Raw genomic sequence first — 15,775 nt, forward strand, 5'->3', positions numbered from 1 at the left:
ATTATCATGTTTTATTAGAAAAGTATTTACATAGTTAAAAGCATAGAATTCCTAGAACTGGAATTCACCTTGCAAACCATTTGGTCCGCTCCGCTCATCTACAGGTGAGTAAACGGGGACTCTGAGAGGGCCAGCGGCTTGTGAAGGTCAAAGAGCTAGTCAAGGGTAGACTCAGAACTGGCATCCAGGGCTTTCCAAGCTTCGACTTACTGCAAAGACAATTTTCAACCTGAGATATATATGCGATGAAGAACAAGAATTATGGAATGGATAACTCCAAACGTCCTCTGGGATGTACTCTCTGTGTGTTCTGCTTTTGTTTCTCTGGCTGGTTTTTCGCCTCCCTAACTGCCTTGGCTGACATGGAAACCCAGCCGCGACTGGCCGACTGGGTCCTGGGCATCCTCGGCCACGGAGGGGAAGACAAAGAAAGCCAGTCGGCAATTAGGACCCACCAGGCTCGGAACGCGCCCCTCCGCTCTTCCGCGCTCCCCAGGGCTGCCCGCGTGTGCCGCGGATTGGGCTGCCGTCCCCGGGCCTCGGAGACCCCGCGCGCGGGGAGCGCGGCTTCTGGCCCTCGGCTGTCCCCAGGCTCTGGCATCCAAACGCGAGGGTTCAGGGGCTCCCGGGGGCAGGGCTGCTCTCGCTGCGCCTCCTCTCCAGCCGGGGCGGCCGAGCCCGAACCACCTCGCGGCGGAACGGCGCCCCATCTCCCCCGTCACCGGCCGGGAGCCCCGGGCGCCGCGGAGCGCGGGCTGCGGACCACGACGGGCACGTGGGCTCGGCCGCAGCGCTGCGCCAGGCACCGGCTCCCCGGCTCGGCCCAACCTCTCGGCTCCCGCCTCGGCCCCAGCCGGTGGGGAGAGGGATCCTCCCCCCTTCCACTTTGCACCAGTCCGAGGGAATTTGCGGTCGGTGACGCGCATCCTTAAGCGAGCCACCTGCAGCGCGGGGCGCGCCGCTCCGGGCGGCATCTCAGGGCTGGGCCGGCGCGGCCTGGGGACCCCGGGCTCCGGAGGCCATGCCGGCGTGGGCGCGCCGCGGCGGCCGGCTGCCGCTGCTCGGTAAGGCCCCGCACGCCCGCTCGCAGCCCCCGCGGCCCCCGGCGCGGCCCTCGCCCCCACCCCGCGCGCCGCACCGGGGCGCGCGCCTCCCGGGCCCCGCCGCCTCGCTCCTCCCCGCGCCGGCTCTTCCCTCGCTCCCGCGCCCCTCCCCTCTTCCGCGCCCTCCTGGCTCGCCCCGAACTTGCCCGCGGCCCTCGCCCGCCCACCCCGCGGCGTCCTCGCTCTCTCTGAGCGCTGCCGCTCTGGTCCGGCCCGCGTCCCGAACGGCGGCCCGGACTCCGCGGGTGGCCTCCGGACGCGCTGGCCGGGGCGGGGGCGGGGGCGGGGGCCGGGGCGGGGCGGGGCCGGGGCCGGGGGCCGGGGCCGCACCCGCAGCCGGGGCCGCAGCCGGGGCCGCGCCGGCCGCCTTGCCCCCCGCGCCCGCGCCGCCGCCCGCTCGGGCCCCGCGCTGGGTGCTGGGCGGCCCGCCCGAGGCCGCGGCCCCGAGGGGGCCCCAGGGGACTCCGGACCGCTACGGGACCGGCCCCGGAGACCGGAGACTCCCGGGTGGCGTCTTGGACCCTTCTTTGGAGGTTCTGATCCTATGGAAGGAACTTTAAGGGGCAGATGCGCCCGCGTTTCCCCCAGAGCTAGTCATCCCAAATAACGACCCCCCGCCCCCGCCGAATTTCGGGGGGATCAACGGATAGCTACTTTGGAAATGTTATGCAAACAGGATTTACATACGAAAATACTAGCTGCCCCCTCCTCCTATACTCGATTTCTGTCCTGGCATTAAACCCCAAGGGGGTTTTCAAGGACTCAGCTGACTGTTCCCAAATAATCTACTGGATGGCACAGTTGGCAACGAGGGGAAAAAATCCCCTTTAGATCCAGCTCATCGATTTGGAAAGATAAGAGGGTTGATTCGTTTTTAGGGTGAAGGAGACGTTTGTGGGAGCCGGAGGAGCCTGGGAGCCTTGGGTCCCTGTCTAGTCCTGCAACCTTGGGACCCGCACTCACCGCCCCCGCCCCGGCGTCCTCCTGGGTCTCCGTCCAGTGAGGGGGTGCCCTGCTGTATCTCCGCCAGCTCCAAAATTCTAGCATTCTAACTTGAAGTCTCTGTGGTACACGGAGAAACTCTTCATTACAGACGTGCAGGAATTATTTCCAATAGCTTCTGTTAAAAATAATTCAGAATTAGAGAGTAGGAAATGAAACATAAGGGGGGAAAGAGTGGGAAAACAGACATTTTGCATTTCTTAAACATTTATCTTTGCTAATTGGTAAATATGTACATTTGAAATATATCGTACAATATGTTTTTCAGTCTATTAATACAAAAAGCTGGCTCTCTGTTAGGTATGACATTAAGTAGTAAGTGAATTTTTCAATAGCATACAGAGGCTTACAAAGATTTGTGCTTGCAACTATATTTAACCTGCACTGAATTCCTTTATATTTAGGAACAATCTCAGAAATCTCTACATCTCTTTCCAGATTTTTCTAAATGAGGTATAATTTGCATACAGCAAATATGCACCCATCTTAACAGTACAATTCCATTAGTTTTTATAAGTGCATGCACCCACCCAACCTTGGATATAGAAAGAGCAGTTCTAACCCCACGTACTCCCAGGCAATATCCCCCAAAGGTAGCCACCATTTAGACTTTTAATACCATCCCTTTGCCTGTTTTTGAACTTCATGTAAACCAAGTCATCCCATATACTCTTTCATGTCCAGCTTCTTTTACTCAACATTATGATTAAGAGTTTCAGCCTTGTTCTCAGTAGCAATGTTTTTTTTTTTTTTTTGAATTTGCTGAGTGCTATTCCTAAATACGAATATACTATACAATTTATTTATCCATTCTGTTGTTGAAGAACATTTAGGTTTTTTCCAATTTTGTATAATTAGGAATGACACTGCTGTGAACAGTCTTTTACAAGTTTCTGATGGGCATAAACACTCATCTCTCTTAGGATTATTCCCACCAGTTGAATTCCCAGATCATAAGGGAAGGCATATTAAGTCAGTTTTGGTAGATACTGTCAGTTTTCCAAAGCAGCCCTATGGATTTACATTCCCTCTGGCAACTTATGGGAGTTCCAGTTCCTCACATCTTTATCCAATAGCTGATATTATAGATTTTCTTGAACAAAGGAGCAGAAAGTGAGAAACCTAAAATGAGGACTTCAAAATATTTAAAAGCTTTCAGTTCCTTAAATCGTAAGATATGATCCCCCATTTCCCTTACATTGTAAGTTCTAGCTCTTGTGAATGATAGTGAAGCTTTCTAAGTAGGATTTAAAGAATGGAAATGTGTTCTTGATCTTAACTGCATTATGTGCTAATAAAGGAGAAGGGGAGATTTCAATATTTAAATAAGCATGATGCTATCTCCTTTTTCATGTCAGAAAATTCATAGTCAGAGCCTTGAATGACACATTTTATTGTCATCCTTTGGCCTTGTTGGCTTTTCTTGCTTTATTTGCCTTCTTGTGTTGGGGGAGGGGGGGGATTCAAGAGGAGGTGGAGGGAAGGAATGCTAGGCAACCATACTTTTGGATTAGATGGGACACCAGCCCCGGTGGCCTGATGTCCAGGTCCACCTTTGATCTAAAAGTCTAGTTCTAATTGTTGCTGTCATAGAAGTTTAGACCGGCTGTTCATTTCTTCTTAGGTACTTCACATCAACCCATAGTCGATTATCCCTGAGGTTGAGTTGTGAGCTCTTTGCCTTCCATTAAAGAGCGGCTCTACTTTTTATAACTAAAAAGGCACTTTCGGGAACTCTTAGTTATTAATCAAGATTTTGTCATTCTTTTTGAATTTTCTGGTTGTGTAATTGCAAAACAATCAGATATTAAATGTGGTTGGGGCTCCTGGGTGGCTCAGTGGTTGAGCGTCTGCCTTTGGCTCAGGGCGTGATCCCAGAGTCCCAGGATCGAGTCCCGCATCGGACTCCTTGCATGGAGCCTGCTTCTCCTTCCTCTACCTATGTCTCTGCCTCTCTTTGTCTATGTCATAAATAAATAAATAAATAAATAAATAAATAAATAAATAAATAAATAAATTTTAAAGGATATTAAATGTAGAGGAGGAAGACTTGATTTATGTTCCAGAGAGGATTTCAGATAAGAAAAGTTGAAGAGAAAAAAAAAAAAAAAAGAAAAGTTGAAGAGATAGGGCAGCCCCGGTTGGCTTAGCCGTTTGGTGCAGCCTTTGGCCTGGGGCATGATCCTGGAGCCCCGGGATGGAGTCCCACATTGGGCTCCCTGCATGGAGCTGTTTCTCCCTCTGTCTCTCTCTCTCTTTCTCTCTCTCTCTGTGTGTCTCTAATAAATAAATAAAATCTTAAAAAAAAAAAAAAAGTTGAACAGGAAGCATGCATGAGAAAGAGAAACATTTGTTACCTGATAAAATTTTATTGAACCTATATTTCTGTGCTGGGGAGGAGGGGTACAAGGATGAAAGAGACTGAGGATGAGTGAATTTAGATATAATAGCTAATTCTGTTCTCTTTAAGAAACACATGGTGGATGCCTCTCCCCAAGAAATGTACAAAGCTGACTTTCAGTTAGTAAAACTTTCCAACACAGTTGCTACAGACACTAAGTATCTATAGTTGAAAAATAGTATGATTCAATGAAGGAAGCTTCAACCAGGTCACAATGGGAATCCTAGGGTTTTTTATCCCCTAAAACTACTTTAACGTATATAGACTGTACTTAATGGTTGTGGGAAAGAAGCTGCCCTTCCATTGAGACTAAAACAAATGGACTGGCCATCTCTTAGGTCTTGGGAAGAAGACATTTTCTAAATGGTTCTTTGAAGAAAGCTTATCGACCTCTCTTTAGTCCCAGAGAGCATCTCTGCTCCCTTGCAAAGCCCACAGAAAGGCTCAGTGCCAGCACTTTCTCCACAGTTCTTTTTGTTCCTGTCATCTTGTCACTCTTCAGTGAAACTAAACGAGCAGTGTGACAACAGTCCTTAACATTCAACGTTCAAGATTACAAGCATGCAGACTCCCCAGACACCTACCAGCTATTGCCTTCATCTTTGGGTAAAGATTTTGATTTGACAAAAAGCAAATAATCTCAAAAGTATTGTATTGTTTCATTTTTCTCAGCGGTGAAAGGAACCTCTCGGAGAACAGGAGTAAGAATTTGGAGAGGGGAGATATGAGGGATTGAAAATTAGCTTAGCTTACTTTGTAATTTGCTTAGCTTGGTCTTGTCCCCATGCTCTATCCTTCATTCACTCCAAAATAACAGATTCTTGTGAATTTCACTGTAGCTGGCTTGTCCCAGTAGAGCTTTTTGGTTTTCTTCAGATGGAAATAGAGATGATATTATGACCTTAAGATTTTTTTCCATGACTTCCAAAAGAGCCTTAGCCAGTTTGTAGTTAAGTAGCCATAGTCATGTGGCCGAAGGTTTTTCTGTCTTTTGGGGTGGGGGGCGTAGGTAGTCTATGAGCACTATATGAAGTGACTTTTTTTTTTTTTTAAGATTTTATTTATTTCTTCATAAGAGATGCACAGAAAGAGGCAGAGACATAGGCAGAGGGAGAAGCAGGCTCCCTGAGAGGAGACCGATGCGGAACTTGATCCCAGGACTCCAGGATCACAACATGAGCTAAAGGCAGATGCTCAACCACTGAGCCATCCAGGTGCCTCTATGAGGTGACTTAATTACTTTTGCTTGATACCGTCTATGGCTCTACCATCAATGGTCCTCAAGTGATAAAAGCTTTTGTAGAACTCACTGATAGCCGTTAATTTGAATCATGCTGTCCTGTTCTATGGGTACCAATACATGTGGAGGAAATTTAAAAATAATATAAAGTATACACACTGTTCTTTTGTGGCTAGAGGAATTGCATAAGATCCTAAAAGAGGAACTATTGTTATTTTTTAGGTTTAAACAGTAAAATTTTTTTTCACTGCTGTCATTATAAGTCACATGGTAGCCAAGAGTCCTCCAAAAAATTATTTACAGTCTACACTAAAACAGGATATTGTCATTATTTATATAAACTGTTATGTTTTATTAGAAGATACCCAGTGAATTCTGTCTTCAGATGCTTAGCTACTTGAGTTAGGGTTTTCCTAATGTTAGGGATTCTGTTCTTGGAGTCAATGAAGATAGATATATTAGGACTAACAAGACAGTTAGGAAACATGTGTTCTTTCCTCTGGCAGGGAATTTCTCTGCACTTAAGTTCCTCATTTGTAAAAAGGAGATAAGCAGTATCTTACTCCTCCATCAGATAATTCCTGTAAAGTACAGCTGCATTCCTTGTTAGGCAGGTGCTTTGCAGAAAATGAGGTATATAAAGTCTGCAGAAATCATTAGGATTTAGAGTCACAGGATTTTCCTCCTTTCCTTCTTAGACACTTTTGAACACTGCCTATATCTAGGACTTCTGTAAGTCCCCCATAGTACTGGTTCCTGCCCTCAAAGAACTCACAGTCTAATGTTGGGGGTGTTGGCAGGAAAAGATCGGGCATATAAAGGAGAAATTTGGAAATATGCACAGAGACTGAACCTATAACCCGGACTAAGAAAGTAAAGCAGGGTTTCCAAATGGAAGTCATGCTAGAGCCAGGACTAGAAAGATAAGGAACATTTGACAGGGAAAAGGAAGGATAAGGACATTCCAGGCAAACAGGACAGCAAAGAAGAGGTATAGAGGTAAGAAACATGCAGTAGATGGAAAAGTATAGCTCCATTCTGGGTTGCTGGGACACAATGTACAAGGCTTCCAGGAGAGAGTAACTATCTTTTTGAAAAGTCGCAATTCAGAAAACTGTCTGAAGATCCTTCTGTGGCTAGCTTTCAAAAAAAGATTCAGGGTTGCCAGAGGTTCAGTGTGTAATGTGTAAGGAGTGTTTTGGTGATGTGATGAGGGGCTTGAACTTTATCATGTAGACCAAGAGTCTCTGGATGGAATTCAGTTATCCATTGTACTCCTCAGGATATGTGTGTATGTGTGTGTGTTTTAGATAGAGGGTTAATTGCATTTATCAGATATTCAGAGATCTGTGACTTAAGAAGAGTAAACATCATTGCTGTAGGTTGTTGAGGGGTTTTAAGCAGAGGAGTGACATGCCATGATGCATATTTTAGGAAGACATCTGTGTATAGAGGATGGATGTCAGGCTGACAGGTCTGCATTCAGGGAGGCCAGCTAGGAAGTTGGGGGCAGTCGGCCAGGCCAGAGACAACTAGAGCTTGAATTAGGCAACTGTAATAGAGATGTAGAGCTGCACACAGATTTGGGAATTACCAAAAGGTTAAAATGTCAAGGCTTGGCAACTGCCTGGCTGATGGGAAGTGAAGGCAGGGGAGGAGTCAAAGATGGCTTCTGGGTTCCTGGCTTCAGTGACAGTGGCCTTGTTGCCACAAACGGAGAAGGAAGAGAAAAGAGGGAGTAAGTTTAGGAAGGCAAATGAGGAGTTCAATCTGAGTTTAGGGTTCCTGAGGCTGCCCAGATGTGTAGCTGTACACACTGGAGGGACAAATTGGAAACTCGGGAGCGAACAGATGGTAAATCATGAGAATTGGGCACCTGGGTGGCTCAGTGGTTGAGTGTCTGCCTTTGGCTCAGGTTGTGATCGGGGTCTGGGATTGAGTCCCACATCCGGTTCCCCCACGGGGAGAGTCCCTCTGCCTATGCCTCCCTCTTTCTCTGTGTCTCTCATAAATTAAAAAAAAAAAAATCATGAGAATTTACAAAGAGCATAGAATGAGTAGAAGGGATGAGACCTCAAAGCTACCCACTTCTAAGGAAAACACTCCTGTATGTCTCCTCCTCTCCAGTAACAGCACTCAACATTTCTGGCCACCAAAAGTATGTGCGTATGCACGTGTGTGTGTGTGTGTGTGTGTGTGTGTGTGTGTTGCAGGGGGTGTTCCTCTCACCAAGTAATTCTCAGACACCAGTTGATGTTCTATGATTTCACTCCAATTCTGACACTATCTACCTGGAGACAGCATCAGACCCCACAGGTGAGGGGTTCAGATCCTTCCTCTTGCCACTTCAGACGTCAATCCCAATCCCAAGTCTGGGCTGTCACCTGGACTTCTGACCACAGACTGGAAATCAGAAGTTTCATACACCCCAACCCCCCCCCCCCACACCCCCATACCCCCGCCGCCTGGTTTGGTTAATTTGCAGCAGCAACTCACAGAACTCAGGAAAACATTTTACTTACTAGATCACCAGGTTGTTATAAAAGGATCTAACTCAGGAGCAGTGAGATGGAAGAGATGCACAGAGAAAGGTGTGTGAGGAAGGGGGTAGGGCTTCCACACCCTCTCCAGGTATCTCCATGTGCTCTCCAACCTGGAAGCTCCTCAAACCTCCTGGTCCAAGAATATTTATGGAGTTTAACCAGCAGCTCCCCTTCTTCCCAGAGGCCAATGGGTGGGGCTGAAAGCTCCCTCCCTCTGATTACTTGGTCTTTCTGGTTATCAGCCCCATCCTGAGGCCATCCAGGGACCCCACCCTAAATCACTTCATTAGCATCAAGTGCAGTGTGCTCCAAAGAGACCCACCATGGATAACAAGATACTCCTATCACTCAGGAAATTCCAAGGATTTTAGGAGTTTTGTGTCAGGAACCAGAACTAACCAAATATATTTATTATACCACACCAGTCCGGTCCACTGCCCTCTTTTATCAAGTGAGGGAAATGGGGTCCAGAAAGGTTAAAGGACTTACTGAAATTAGAAGTCATCCAAGTGGGTGACTCTCAGAAGAGGCACTTGGAACTCAAGCCTCTTAAAGTCTTCTGTTCCTATAATTTTTCCCTTTCCAGAATGTTATGTAACTGGAATTTTATAATATGTAGACTTTTGAGTCCGTTTCTTTCACACAGTATAATTATTTGAGATTTATCCATGTTGTTATATATGTCAGTACTCAAAAACCAAAATGGTCAAGTACCTTTGAAGATCTAGTTACCTTTTTTAAGTTCTTAATGAATTGGACAGTGCCCCATCTAGCAAATAGAGGGGGGCGCCAGCAGATGTTCTAAACAGAAGGATTTCACAGACAGACATAGGGTGGGACAGTTAGCAAAAGAAAAGAAAGGATTGTTTCAGACAAAGTCACCTTCCCTTAGGGAGATATACTGGTGTCTTGTTAGGTGGATTACTTGATCTTCCTTTGGGGATGGAGAGGGTTTTGTGACAGATTAACTCATTGGAGCTGACCAGAAAATTTTCTGACTGGGTAGTTAAGGCTACATTTCTAGGGAAGGTTGAAATTACAGTTAGGTTATGGATTAAACCCTCGTTTGGTGACTTAGCCTAGCATGAATAACTGTTTTGGGCCTGTGGTTTTTTTTCTTTTCTTTTCTTTTCTTTTCTTTTCTTTTCTTTTTCTTTTTTCTTTTCTTTTTTCTTCTTTTCTTTTCTTTTTTCAATTTATTTATTTATTCATGAGAGACACAGAGAGAGAGGTAGAAGGAGAAGCAAGCTCCCCATAGGGAGCCTGATGTGGAACTCGATCCTGGATCCTGGGATCAGGCCCTGAGCCAAAGGTAGACTCAACCGCTGAGCCACCCAGGCGTCCCTGGTTTTCTTTTTGACAATACTTTTTTCCCTTCCTATTGCTGAGTAGTATGTCATTATTGTTCAGCGTCATTGCCATCACTTGGTATAGTCAATTTTTTGTCTTTATTTTTTAACCTTTCTCATAGGAGTGTAACAATATGTCTTGGTGGCTTTAATTTGCATTTCCCAAATGACTAATGATGTTGGTCATCTTTCTGCATGCTTAATTGTCATCCTATATAATGTTTGGTGAAGTGTTTCCTAGAATCTTTTGCCTTTTTTTTTTTTTTTAAATCAAGTTTTGACAATATTTTTTTCCAGTCTAGGGCTTCTCTTTTTATTTTTTTAAGAGAGCATATTTTAAGAAGCAGAAATTACTAATTTTGATGAAATCCATTAGTCAAAAAATTTGGCCCTAAACACTGCTCTGGTTCTATGTAACTAACCAAGCTTAAAGGGAGACCTGAAAGGAACAAAGTGTTTACAATGAACCTAACTACATCCCATAAAAATATTCAAAAATATGTAACCAAATACAGGAACATCTGGCACCAGGTGAAATTCACAACGCCTGGCTTCCAGTTACAAATTAATAGACAAAGGACTAAAAATTCAACCTGTAGAGTAAAATCAGTCATCCAAAAAGGGACCCAGAAATGATGTAGAATATAAAATTCATAGAAAAGAACATTAAAATAGTTGTTATATTATTTTCCACATAGTTCTGAAGCTAGAGGAAAGATTATATATGTTAAGCTGGACATACTAAATATAAAAGAAAAAATCACACAAACTGAACTTCTAGAGATGAAAATTGCAATTATACTGGAAAGGATTGACAGCAGATTACAGAAGAAAAGATTAGTGAACTTGAAGACAGCAATAGAAACCATCCAAAATAAACAGAGAGAAAAGACAATTAGTGAGAACTTCAGTTGGTCAAATGTACATGTAAGTCTGCTATCAAAATGTATCCTTTTTTTCTGGATGCTTTTAAGAGTTTCTCTTTATCATTGGCTTAAAATAATTTGATTATAATTTATCTTTTGTAGTTTTCTTCCTGAGTATGTGTTTGGGTTTTCTTGGGCTTCTTAGATCTGTGGGTTTATCATTTACATCAGATTTGGACATTTTCTTCATTATTTCATCTGCTATTTTTCTGACCTTCTTTTCCCCATTCTTTACAATGACATGTATATTTGAGCTCCAAAAGTGAGTGTAATATAAGACTTTTTTATTGTCTAAACTCCTTTGAAAAATAATTGACTGTTTAGGGTAAAATAATAATAGTAACTTGTTGGATTTATAACGTGTAGAAATGCAATGTATGATAGCAATAATACAAAACCTGGGAGGTATGAAATTGAAACATACTATTATAAGATCCTTATATTATACATGAGGTGGTATAACAGCTCTTAAAAGACTGCATTAAGGTAAACGTGTATACTACAAACCTTAAAGCAAGTGCTAAAATGACAAAGCAAAGCATTATGGCTAATAATCCAAGAAAGAAGCATAAAATACTTATTCCCAAGGAAGCAGGAAAAGAGGAAAAGGGGAAAAACAGACAGAACAAATAGAAAACAAAGAATAATATGATAATATGATAAATTTAAACCTAACCATATCAACAATTTTATTAAATTTAAATGATTTACATATCACAATTAAAAGGCTGAGGTTGTCCAATTTGGTTAAAAAAAATCAAAGGCAAGACCCAACTATATGGAACATAAATAAAGTCAACCTTGGGCATGAAGACAGAGGTAGGTTAAAAGTAAAAGGATGTGGGAGAGAAAAATCCCATGCCAACACTAATCAAATGCTGGAGAGGCTAAATAACAGAGTATATTTCAAAGCAAAGAATAGGGGCAGAAAGTCATGTCATAATGCTAAAAGGCTTGGATCATCTAAAGGACATAAAAATCATAAACATTTATGCATCTAATAACAGAACTTGAAAATACATGGGTCAAAATCTGATTGAACTGCCAAGAGAAATGGAGGATTCACAATTATATTCAAAGAGTTCAACACTACTTCAATAATTGATAGAAAAAAAGAAATCAGTACTTTATAGAAGACTTGAATAATATCAACCAACTTGAACTAATTTATGTTTATTGAATATTCCACTCAACAAGAGCTGTATGTACATTTTGTTTCAAGTGCACACGATATACTTATCAAGCTAGGCCATATTCTGGACCATCAGACAAGTTTCAGTAAATTTTAAAAGATTCAAGACAGAGAAAATATATCTGACTACAGTGATAATTAAATTAGAAATTAATAACAGAAAGATATATGGAAAATCCTCAAATATTTGGAAACCAAAGAACACATTTCTAAATAATCCATGGGTCAATGAAGTAACCAGAAGATAAATGAGAATGTATATTGAATTGAGTAAAAGTGAAATACAATATATTGGAATTTGTGGGATGTTCCTAAGGCAGTACTTAAGAAGAAATTTATAGCATTAAATTATTAATTATTAAATGTTTAGTGGCCTTAAATTATACTGCTACAAATTGAAACTAATGAACTTGAATTCAAGGATAAGCAAGAAGGAAAAATAACAAATTAAACCTCGTGTAGACAAAAGAAAGGAAATAAGCATGATGAAAGTGAAAACCAATGAAATAGGTTAAAAAGGAGAAAATCAATGCAACCAAGAACAATAAAAGATCAGTAATATTGCTAGATTACTAGCCAAACTGACCAGGAAAAAAGAGAGAAGAAACAGATTTCCAACATCAAGAATAAGAGAGGCAACATCACTACAGAATCTATAGAAATATTATTAACAGTTTCATGCCCATACTGGGATGCCTGGGTGGCTCAGTGGTTGAGTGTCTGCCTTCATTCAGCTCATGGCGTGATCCTGGAGTACCGGGATCAAGTCCCGCATTGGGCTTCCTGCATGGAGCCTGCTTCACCTCCCTCTGCCTGTGTCTCTGCCTCTCTCTCTCTCTCTCTCTCTCTGTTTGTGTGTGTCTCTCATGAATAAAATAGTATCTTTAAAACAAAAAATTCCTTGGAGAATACATACTATGAAAGTTCATTCAAGGGATCCCTGGGTGGCGCAGCGGTTTGGCGCCTGCCTTTGGCCCAGGACGCGATCCTGGAGACCCGGGATCGAGTCCCACATCGGGCTCCCGGTGCATGGAGCCTGCTTCTCCCTCTGCCTGTGTCTCTGCCTCTCTCTCTCTCTCTCTGTGACTATCATGAATAAATAAATAAAATCTTTAAAAAAAAAAAAAAAAAGAAAGTTCATTCAAGGAAAATTGACAACCTAAACAATACCATATCTGTTAAAGAAATTGAATTTGTAGTTAAAAATATTCCCACAGTGAAAACTACTTGGGCAGATGGCTATACTGGGGAATCCACCAAATCTTTAAAAAGAAAATGACACCAACTCTGTACAAATTTTTCCAGAAAATTTAAGAGAAGATAATGCTTCTCACCTCATTCTATGAGGCCAGCTCTACTCTGATACTAAAACCAAAGATATTAGAAGGAAAAAACAAAAGTAAACCTAAAGACCAATAATTACCATGAACATAAATGCAAAAAATCTTAGCAATACTTTAACAAAGCTGAATTCAATAATATATATATATAAAAAATAATACATCATCTAACTGATTTATTTCAGGAAGGCAAGGTTGGTTAACACTTGCAAAAAAAAATAACACTTGCAAATGAGTCATAGTTCACCATACACACAGAATAAAAAAGAAAAGCCACTAAAATTACAAAAGCACAAACATATATGATATCTCAACAAATACAAAAAAATGCATTTGACCAAAAACATCTATTCCTAATAAAATTTCCTAGCAAACTGGGAATAGAAGTGATCCTCCTTCACTTAAGTAACAGCATCTATGAAAAACCGTTAGCAAACATCATATACTTTTAATATCAAATGGCTGAATAGTTTGTACTAAGATCAGAAATAAGGCAAGGGTATCCATTCTCACTACTTCTCTTCAATTTGTACCGGAGACTCTAGCCAGCATAATAAGGCAAGAAAAAGAAATTAAGGGCATCCAGATTGGAAAAGAAGAAGTAAAATTGTATTTATGTGCAAGCAACATGATCATGTATGTATAAAATCCTATGGAACTTACAAAGAAGTCATTACAACTAATAAATTCTATGTTTGTAGGACAGAAGATCAGTGTAGAAATTCAATTATGGGGGATCCCTGGGTGGCTCAGAGATTTAGTGCCTGCCTTCAGCCCTGGGTGTGATCCTGGGGTCCCGGGATCGAGTCCCACATCGGGCTCCCTGCGTGGGGCCTGCTTCTCCCTCTGCCTATGTCTCTGCCTCTCTCTCTGTGTCTCTCATGAATAAATAAATAAAATATTAAAAAAAAGAAATTCAATTATGTTTCTATAACTAACAATCAGAAATCGAAGTAAATATATCCAGAAAGTTGAAATAGGGATAAAGAAAGGCAAGATCTGTGCATTGAAAACTAAATGAAAACTAATTTGAAAACTAATTTCTTTTCTGCTAAAAGAAATTAAAGGAGACCTAAATAGAGATGTACCATATGTATGCATTGTAAGACTCAGTATTGTTAAAATGTCAGTTTTACTAAGGTGATCCAGTGATTCAATACAATTTCTATCAAAATCCCTGCAGACCTTTTTGTGGATTTTGACAGGCTGATTCTAAATTTAATATATGAGAATGAAAGAGATCTACAATATCCAAAACAACTTTGAAAAGAACAAAGTTGGAAAACTTGTAATTCTTGATTTCAAGACTTATTATAAAGCAACAATAATCGAGACAATGTGGAATTGGCATCCAGATAGATAGGTAAGATCAATGGGAAAGTATAAGGACTTCGGAAATTAAATATGCAATTTATTTTTGATGAAAGTGTAGAAGTAATTCAGTGGAGAAATCATACTCTTTCAATGAATGGTGCTGAAAAAATTGAATATTCACATGTAAATATAATTACATGAAAGTTTTGATCCATAGTCATATACCATTTAAAAAGTCTACTCAGAATGGATCATAGACTTAAATGTAAAACTAAAATGTACATTTAAAACCTGAAACTATAAAACTAAGAGAAAACCTTTAACCTTAGATGGAACAAAGATTTTTTTAAAAAGATTTTATTTGAGAGAGTGAGCAAGAGACAGCGAGTGAGAGAGAATGAGCAGGAGGAAGAGCAGAGGGAGAAGCAGATTCTCTGCTGAGCAGGGAGCTTGATGTGGGGTTGGATCCCAGGACTCTGAGATCATGACCTGAGCCCAAGGCAGACGCTTAATGACTGAGCCATCCAAGCTTTCCAGGAACAAAGATTTTTTTATTTTTATATTTCTTTATTTATTCACGAGAGACACACAGAGAGAGAGAGGCAGAGACACAGGGAGAGGGAGAAGCAGGCTCCCTGCGGGAAGGCCGATGTGGGACTCGATCTGCAGACGGGGATCACACCCTGAGCAGAAGGCAGACGCTCAACCACTGAGCCTATCAGGCATCCCAGGAACAAAGATTTTTTAGATACAAAACCAAAAGCATGATCCATAAAAGAAAGAATAATAAATTGGACATCTTTAAGATTAAGAATTTCTAGTCTTCAAAAGACAAGCCAGAGATCAACAGAAAATATCTGTCAATTACATATTTGATAAGGACTTCTATCCAAAATATATTTTTAAAAAAACTCTCAAAACTTGAATATGGCCATATAAGAGGCTCCTGAACTCACTTTCTCCCATGGATACACCAAATCCACAGCTACACGTGGAACAATTTTCTCTGAAATAAATCCAGAAACTAGCTGAATGATTCCTACACATCACACAAATGAGGGAAAAACTCACATAGAAAACTCTTTTCTATGTGAAAACTCACATAGAAAAGGCAGAGACACATGTCAATCTCACCAGAACCCAATTCTTGACATAACAATATACTGTCAGGCGGAAACTCACAACTCAGCTTCTCTCTGAGGAATGAGGGGTTTGGACCCAACATCCAGCATTCCTATCATTAATGCTTCCACTTGCGGGACAGACTGCCAAAACACAAGGCTCTGAAAACCTATGGGACTTGCATCTGTGAGACGGAGACCTGTCAGATTGTAGCAAGAAAAGAAACAGTTCTTTGGGCTTGGG

General features: G+C 41.9%; 1 protein-coding gene across 1 annotated transcript in view; it reads left to right on the plus strand.

The window, feature by feature from the left end:
* The first annotated feature begins 1,021 nt into the window (after positions 1-1,021).
* Positions 1,022-15,775, plus strand: part of FLT3 (fms related receptor tyrosine kinase 3) — a 76,618-nt gene continuing 61,864 nt past the window's right edge. Inside the window, 1 exon segment of the mRNA NM_001020811.1 lies at positions 1,022-1,064. Coding sequence (NP_001018647.1) covers positions 1,022-1,064 — 43 coding nt within the window.

Source organism: Canis lupus, chromosome 25 (assembly GCF_011100685.1).
Source record: "Canis lupus familiaris isolate Mischka breed German Shepherd chromosome 25, alternate assembly UU_Cfam_GSD_1.0, whole genome shotgun sequence".
Classification (NCBI taxonomy): domain Eukaryota; kingdom Metazoa; phylum Chordata; class Mammalia; order Carnivora; family Canidae; genus Canis; species Canis lupus.